The sequence below is a fragment of the Bison bison genome, unplaced genomic scaffold, assembly GCF_000754665.1.
Source record: "Bison bison bison isolate TAMUID 2011002044 unplaced genomic scaffold, Bison_UMD1.0 scf7180017858770, whole genome shotgun sequence".
NCBI lineage: Eukaryota > Metazoa > Chordata > Mammalia > Artiodactyla > Bovidae > Bison > Bison bison.
Window position 1 is genome coordinate 2,168,561 of NW_011489342.1, and position 9,087 is coordinate 2,177,647.

At 36.3% G+C, this 9,087-nt stretch overlaps 2 protein-coding genes across 3 annotated transcripts in view; both read left to right on the forward strand.

Moving 5' to 3' along the window:
- The window catches only part of GGCT (gamma-glutamylcyclotransferase), a 9,590-nt gene extending 5,081 nt beyond the window's left edge, over positions 1-4,509 (forward strand). The window contains exons 2-4 of one of the 2 annotated variants that reach the window (XM_010829284.1): positions 1,596-1,741; positions 2,626-2,761; positions 3,846-4,509. In XM_010829284.1, coding sequence (XP_010827586.1) covers positions 1,596-1,741; positions 2,626-2,761; positions 3,846-3,989 — 426 coding nt within the window. In that variant the 3' untranslated portion in view covers positions 3,990-4,509. The remainder of the gene's footprint in view (positions 1-1,595; positions 1,742-2,625; positions 2,762-3,845) is intronic. The other variant, XM_010829291.1, reaches the window with a different exon arrangement.
- The window catches only part of NOD1 (nucleotide-binding oligomerization domain containing 1), a 110,652-nt gene that overhangs the window by 4,715 nt on the left and 96,850 nt on the right, over positions 1-9,087 (forward strand). The window lies entirely within an intron of this gene.

A 9,087-nucleotide genomic window follows, 5' to 3' on the forward strand; every position in this document is an offset into this window, starting at 1 on the left:
AGAATTTTGAGCATGACTTTACTAGCGTGTGAGATGAGTACAATTGTGTGGTAGTTTGAGCATTCTTTGGCATTGCCTTTCTTTGGGATTGGAATGAAAACTGACCGTTTCCAGTTCTGTGGCCACTGCTGAGTTTCCCAAATTTGCTGGCATATTGAGTGCAGCACTTTCACAGCATCATCTTTCAGGATTTGGAATAGCTCAACTGGAGTTCTGTCACCTGCACTAGCTTTGTTCATAGTGATGCTTCCTAAGGCCCACTTGATTTCTCATTCCAGGATATCTGGCTCTAGGTGAGTGATCACACCATTGTAATTATCTGGGTCATGAAGATCTTTTTTGTATAGACAGGTCCTAGTGTGGTTGTATCTTTTATCAGATCTCCTGATGTCTTGCCAAGGATACCTGGTGTTAGAACATCTAATATACCAATCAAAGGTACTGGTCACTCAAACCAACCTTTTTAATGAAATTCTAAAGGTTTTTAAGAAAATAAAGGTAACAGATAAAGTATAAACTTTAGATTTATTATCTAATCCAACTTTTTTTTTTATCATTAGGAAACTAAACTCTGAAAAAATGGAAAGAAATCTTCCTAGACTAAACAGCTGAGTAAAGATTATTAATCTCCCTCATTCTGTCCTTTGATTGCTCATCTCTGTGAGGGAAGAAACTAACAGCTTGAAACCTTGACTCCATTACTTTAGTTGTGAGACCTTAGGCAAGTTGCTTAATCTTTTTGAGCCACCATTCTTCTTTCTGTTAAATGTGTATAAAAAGTTGTTGACAGGATTTTGAAAAGTCCGTATGAAGCCCATAGCAGTGTACAGAACCCAGTAGTTGTTAGCTGCTCTTACGATTATTATAGATATGTTAATATAATTCATGAATATTAAAATTTATAAGTATACAAATCACCCTCAAATGACAGCTCCCTTAGGGCAAAAAAATAAGCTAATAGGATACTCTTAACATACATGAAAGTAGAAATAATGTTATAACCCTTATGCAGCCATCACCCAGCTTCAACAATTTGTACAGTATGATTATTGTTGTTTAGTTACTGAGTTGTGTCTGATTCTTTTGCAACCACCAGACTCCTCTGTCCATGGGATTTCCCAGGCAAGAATACTGGAGTGGGTTGCCATTTCCTTCTCCAGGGAATCTTCCTGAGACCCAGGGATCAAACCCTCATCTCCTGCGTTGCAGGCAGATTCTTTACCACTGAGCCACCAGGGAAGCCCACACTATGATTGCCTCTAAGTTAAAATTTATGTGTAAGTAAGTGGATTGGGAAGCAGTTTTCAAAAATAAAGATAGCTGTGTTAAGGCATCAGGATTATGGGATTTATTGTCCCCCTTAACCTCTTATTTATGGTAAGATACATGTACATATTCAGTATACAGTTTATTTTTAAGAAAAATATAGTCCTTGAAATCTGGGTCCTTGGTTGTTTATCTTTGTGCTTTTTATAGAAGGAACTCAAAACTTATGTTTTAATTACATGGTGTTGAAGGTAAATCTGCTTTTATTTTGAAAACGGAAATTTTGGTTCATGTGGATATTGATCATATCACTTTGGTTTCCTTTGTAGGATTTTAAACTTGACTTTGGCAATCCCCAAGGCAAAACAAGTGAAACTTGGCATGGAGGTATAGCCACCATTTTTGAAAGTCCTGGCGATGAAGTATGGGGAGTAGTATGGAAAATGAACAAAAGCAATTTAAGTTCTCTGGATAAGTAGGTGGCTTCTAATTATAAGTTAAATCATTACTAATTTAGAAGGTGGATCATATGCAAGAATGTGTGTGTATATATATGGACATATTCTTTACACTTGAGAGTTAACCTAAAAGGTATAATGTTAATTTCCTAAAAAGAAAAGCCTAGAAGGGTTACACACTCTAAGATTTGGGGAGACTTTTGTAATCTCTTCTATGATTGATGGAAGTACTTTTTTCCATTTGTTTTTTTAATAAAAATATCTTTGTAGTTTCATATTGTGAGAAAGCATGAAGATTTTTGTAATTATTACATACTTTTACTGATTTCAAAAACAACTCAGTTTTTATAACAGTCAGATTTTTAAAAAATTCTTTAAGGTAGCAGTTGAATCAGTAAAAAAGTGATAATAACTTGTAAAAACTTCAAAACATATTAGAAATGCTTTGATGCTTTTTAGAACTCAAGAGTTGTGTGGCAGAGCATTTAATACAAAGATAGTTGACAGAAAAGAGTAGGATTTGAGAAGAGCAAACATCTGACATGCTTACCATTTTACTTCACTTGCAAACAGAAATGAGCTGTCCTGTCTACTTTTGCAAGATGGATATTCTCTTGTCAGAACATATAGTCCAGTTTTCGTAGATAGAGAGCAATGTTTCAGGGTTATAAAGCTTGCAATAACTAAAGATCTGTTAGAAGTATACCCAGTAATAGTAAGTCTCCAGCTTTCTAATTGAAATGCTAAGCTTACTTTTGATGTGGTGGTATTTATAGTATGTTCTACTCTATCCCCAAATACATAGAGAACACATACATCCATAAATAGTTAAAAATTTTAATCCAGTAAACTAACTTGGCTTAGTCAACGTATGATTAAAATGTGGCTGTTCTGATTCCAGGCAAGAAGGGGTTAAAAGTGGAATGTATGTCCCAATAGAAGTTACTGTTTCAACTCAAGAAGGAAAAGAAATAACCTGTCGAAGTTATCAGATGACAAATTATGAGAGTGTTCCCCCATCACCCCAGTATAAAAAGGTATCCTTTTTAACTTACAAAGACTTTTGGTGATTCCTTGTTAATTTTCACAGAGTTAAATGACAGAATATCTTATTTTTAAAAGGCTTTGTGTTTTAAATTCTGTATGAACAATTCATTTCAATCAATATGTTTTTAATACAAAAATGATAGTTATTTACTGAATAAACGTTCCAATTTATTTGCAATGATAGAACTATGTCCCTAAAACTTTATTAAAAAAAAAACTCAGAAATGTACTTGAGTCATAATCCTAGGCATATTTTTCTTTAAAAACATGTATGGTGTATTTTTTATAGTTATTCTATACCTATGCTTTTTAATCATTTTTTTCTTCTCCACAAAATAGTATTTCATAAACCCCAAGATTCATTTTTACAGGGCAAAAATATATTTCCTACTGTTGAAATGTTTTCCATTTCTAGATGGAGGGATAAGTCATGCCCCTTTCAAAATCAGGGACACCTTTCCAGCATGCATGCACAGGAAAAGAATTAAGGATAGAGAGGCTGACATCCCTCTTCAGAAACCCAAACTTTGGTACTTATTGGCAGGTCCAATCAGGACATGATACTTGGAGAAGGTGACCCAGTTCCTGGGCCTAATCTGGAATTTTCTAGAATGGAGCCTAGAGGAATTAGCTGGTGTGGATCTGGGGAGTACCATTGAATACACTTGCTGTTTATTCCCCCATGTGTAATTCAGAGGTAGAGTAGACTCCAGGATTCAACTAAAAACTGCTCCCTATAAACTTTAAATTTCTTTGAAGAATGGTGTTTGTTTCTTAAAAAATTTTGTTCGTTTCATGCAAATTCTATACAATGTTTTATATTAAAAATATTTTAAACCATAGTATTGAGTACAGTTGCTATCACATAGGGATGGATTGTGTGGCTATGAAAACTCCCTGTACATTCATGCTTATCATGGGAGGAATGACTCTTCATTTTGTTCTACAATTGTTTATTCTAGAGTTATCTGAAAGCTAATATTTCATACTTTGATACTACAAATAAACTATGGTATACTAAACTGAATTATGTTCCTAACTAAAAGAGGGTTTTGTTGTTTAACCATTTTCTAGGTCATTTGCATGGGTGCAAAAGAGAATGGTTTGCCCCTGGAGTACCAAAAGAAGTTAAATTCAATAGAACCAAATGACTACAAAGGAAAGGTCTCAGAAGAAATCGAAGACATTATCAAAAAGGGGGAAGCAAAGACTCATTAGAACTTAATGGAATATATCTACATATATTTTCTCTATATGCTAATACCTTTTTAACATTTAGAACAGGGATCTGGGATGTATCTCTGTAATATATTTCAACAGTGTTCTGGAGGGTTATTTCACTTGGGTGCTTCCTTGTTTTCAGACTGTAAAAAGACCGAGATAGGAGTTAGACAGTTGAAAGGGGGGATGTGAGAGGTGTTGGAATGCATGACAGTTAGGTGTGAGTACTCTGTGAACCCTTAAAGTTATTTTATTGAGTTTATCTGAAGTGTATTTTGCTCTGTGACTGAAGATAAATTTGCAACTTAATGATGGTGCTGGTAAATCACTCTGCTCTGGGATTTTTTAAAATCAGCTTAATAAGAGCAAGCAAACTGAAGAGACAATTGATTGTAAAATTTTAAAATTATTTTAAAACTATTTAAAATTTTTTAAATTGTTTTAAAATTTAAAAGATGGCATAATGTTCTTAGAGGAATAAATGTATTTGTGGTTTAACCTGTATTCTCTGCAAAAATACTACATTTCATTTATGAGAAAGACTCACATTATCACATATACTGGGTCTGGTCTTGGCCATATCCAGTCTATACTAAAGGATTATTGCACAGACTCTGGAACCAGTATATTAGGGATCGGCTGTCAGTTCCACCACTTTCTACCTGGGAAACTTTGGGTTATTTGACTCAACTTCCTCAGCTTCCTCACCTGCAGACTGAGGACAGCCAAATATCTATGTCTTAGGATCATTTTGAGGGGTATATGTATAAGCTTGGGACACAGCCTGGCATATAATAAGTATTAGTAATCATTATTCTTATTGAAGGTTGAAGTTTGTACTGACGCATCTTTAAAACAGGATTTTAAAGTAGAAGAGTCAAGATCATGAGGAAAAGTATTTCTTGGAAGCTAAAATTTGATTTCTTGGCTTATTAAGAAATGGTCACCTTCTTAAATTTATCTACTGAATAAATGGAAGAAAGTCATGAATAAAACAACACTGGTTATCACACAATCTCTCATGTCTCTGTGGAATCCAGTGAGCTGGACTTTCAAAATAGGTTATTAGAATGAAAGAGAAGAAACCCCAGGAGCATAAAGTAAAGATTTGGTTTTTACTCTTGGGAAGAAGGCCCAAAGAACTTTTCAGCTACAACTGCAATTCTGTAGTGAGGCTTCACTATCTCCCAGAGTGGAGTACAAATTGAAGATTTTCCTTATTTTCTTTCAAGCCCAGAAATGCTTTTCAAAGACTATGTTGGTGATAGTGTCACCAGGAGCTGGTTGTAATTTGAGAGGGCCAAAATCACTGATGAAAATTCCTTACATATGACATTTGCCAGTACTACCTTGAAAACAACTAGAAAGATAAAATGAGCTGAAAGGCTAGACAGTAATGGAAAGTATAATATATGTAATGTTATTAACAACTATAAAAGGTGAAAAGTAAAGTGAAGTAAGGTTTTTACACTTCATTTGAACAGGTAAAATGACACCAGTAGACTAAAAAATTATGTATGTATAATATGTATTATATAGAAGTATGTTACCTATGGGACTTCCCTGGTGGCTCAGATGCTAAAGCGTCTGCCTACAATGCAGGAGACCCGGGTTCGATCCCTGGGCTGGGAAGATCTCCTGGAGAAGGAAATGGCAACCTACTCCAGTATTCTTGCCTGGAAAATCCCATGGACGGTGGAACCTGGTAGGCTACAGTCCATTGGTCACAAAGAGTCGGACACAACTGAGCGACTTCACTTTCACTTTCATGTTACCTACTTAAAAAGTATACAAAGAGCTACACTTGAAAACACCACAGGTAAATAAAAACAGAATTCTAAAAAATGTTCAGGTAACCCACAGGAAGAGAGGAAAAAGAAAACAGGAAATGAAAGAACAGAAAACAAATAATAATGGCACATTTATACCCTAACATATCAATAAGTATATTCAATGAAATGATCTCAAGACACCAAGTAACAATTGGTGGAGTGGATTAAAAGCAAATAATATTCTTCTATACGTTTACAACAACTTGTTCATCCATCCATCCATTGATGGACATTCGGACTGTTTTCACCTTTTCACTATTGTGAATAGCGCTGCTATGAACGTGTGTATGCATATATATTTTTAAGTACCTAGGAATAGAATTGATGGGGTCATATGGTAATTCTAGGTTTAAGTTTTTGAGGCATGACCAACCTGTTTCTCACATTGGCTGAAAAATTTTACATTCTTACCAATGATGTATATAATTTTTAAAGGAAATACTTAAGTGAAAATTTAACCAAACGTTCTAAGACTTATATACTGAAAACTACAAAACACTGATGAAAGATATCAAAGATCTAAATAAAGGGAGAGGTATACTATGTTCATAGTTTGGAAGGCTCAACATAATAAAGATCTCAGTTCTCTCCAACATAGGTTTACCACAATTTCTATCAAAATCCCTTCAAGATTTTTTTTCTAAAATTTATATGGAAAGGCAAAGGAATCAGAATAGGTAAAGCAACTTCAAAAAAGCAGAATAAAATGGGAGGACTCAATTGGCCCAGTTTCAAGATTGTGTGGTACTGGCAGAGGGATAAACATACAGATCAATGAAACAGAATGGAGAATCCAGAAATACACACATACAAGGTGCACAAGTAATTTAACGGAGGAAAGATAGCCCTTCAACAATTAAGCCCTTCAACAAAGAAAGATAGCCCTTCTCCTCTGGAGAAGGAAATGGCAACCCACTCCAGTATTCCTGCCTGGAGAATTCCATGGACAGAGGAGGCTCCATGGGGTCGCAAGAGTCAGACACAACTTAGTGACTAATCCACCACCACCATCAACAATGATGCTGGAGCAAAAATAATAGGCAAAAATAATAATTACAATAAAGTTAACTGATGTCTCATTCAAAAATTAACTCAAATGCCTGACATAAAACTATAAATTTTGGGGGGAAATTTTCTTTGACATCTAGGAATTTGCAAACAGAGTTCTTTGAATACCAAAAGCATGATCCATACAAGGAAAAATGGATAAAACTAGTGTACATCGAAATTTAAAATGTTTGCTCTGTGAAAGATCCTATCAAAAGAATGAAAATACAAGCTTGAAGTGAGAAAATATTGACAAACCACATATCTAACAAAGGGTTAGTATCTACAATATATAAAGAACTTTTGAAATTCAACAATAAAAAAGCAAATTGTTCAACTAATAAATGAGACATGAAGAGACATTTCACGCAAGTGGAGACATAGATGGCAAATACGCACATGAAAAGATGTAGATCATCACTAGCAAATTAAAACCATAATGATAGACCACTAAACTCTACACACATATAGAATGGCTAAGAGAAAACATGACAGTGCCCAATGCTATGAGGATGTGATACACCTAGATGACTTACACACTGCTGGTGGGACTGCAAAACGGTCCAGCCACTGTGGAAGACAGTGTGCAGTTTCTTAGTAAACTAAACATGCAACTATCATATGACCCAACAGTTGCACGCCTGGGCATTTATCCCAGGGAAATGGGAACTTACGTTCACATATAAACCTGTAGATTAATGTCTATAGCGATTTTATTCATAACAGCTAAAAATTGGAAATAATCCAAATGTCTTTCTACATGTGAATGATTAAGCTGTGGTATCTTTGTGGTAATACCATGAAATACTACTCAGTAATAAAGAGAACCACTGATACATGCGATGCCCTAGGTAAAGCTCCAGAGACTTAGGCTGAGTGAACAAAACCAGTCCCCAAACAAAATCTCAATACATACTGTGTGCTTCCATTTGTGTAACATTCTTGAAATGACATAGTACAGAAATGGGGAACAGGTTAGATGTTGTCAGGGGTTAAAGAGGAGGTGGTGTGGTGTAATGGCAACGTGGGGGGTCATTGCAGTGGTGGAAATGTTCTGTATTTTGACTGTATCATTCAGGGTCTGCAAGATGACCATGAAGGGAAATTGGGTTAAAGGTGTAAGGGTCTCTGCATTATCTCTTACAGCTGCATGTGGATTTACAGATCAGTTCAGTTGCTCAGTCGTGTCTGACTCTGCAGCCCTGTGGACTGCAGCACGCCAGGCCTCCCTGTCAATTTTACATTCTTACCAACAATGTATATAATTTTTTAAAGGAAATACTTAAGTGCAAATTTAACCAAATGTGTTAAGACTTGTACTGAAAACAACAAAACACTGATGAAAGATATCAAAGATCTAAATAAATAAATGGAGAGGTATACTACGTTCATAGTTTGGAAGGCTCAACATAAAGATCCAATTCCCGGAGCTTGCTCAAACTCATGTCTATTGACTCAGTGATGCCATCCAATCATCTCATCCTCTGTCGTCCCCTTTTCTTGCCTTCGATCTTTCCCATCAGCATCAGCGTTTTTTCCAGTGAGTCAGTTCTTCGCATCAGGTGGTCAAAGTATTGGAGCTTCAGCATCAGTCTGAATATTCCAATGAATATTCAGGACTGATTTCCTTTATGATTGACTGGTTTGATCTCCTTGTAGTCCAAGGGACTCTCAAGAGTCTTCTCCAACACCACAGTTCAAAAGCATCAATTCTTCAGCACTCAGCTTTCTTTATGGTCCAACCCTCACATCCATATATGACTACTGGAAAAACCATAGCTTTGACTAGGACTTCCCTGGTGGCTTAGATGGCAAAGTGTCTGCCTACCATGTGGGAGACCCGGACTCAATCCCTGGGTCAGGAAGATCTCCTGGAGAAGTAAATGGCAACCCACTCCAGTATTCTTGCCTGGAAAATCCCACGGACGGAGGAACCTGGCAGGCTGCAGTCCATGGGGTTGCAAAGAGTCGGACAGGACTGAGTCACTTCACTTTCACTTGACTAGATGGACCTTTGTTGGCAAAGTAACATCTCTGATTTTTAATATGCTGTCTAGATTGGTCAGAGAGAAGGCAATGGCACCCCACTCCAGTACTCTTGCCTGGAAAATCCCATGGACAGAGGAGCCTGGTAGGCTGCAGTCCATGGGGTCGCGAAGAGTCGGACACAACTGAGCGACTTCACTTTCACTTTTCACTTTCATGCATTGGAGAAG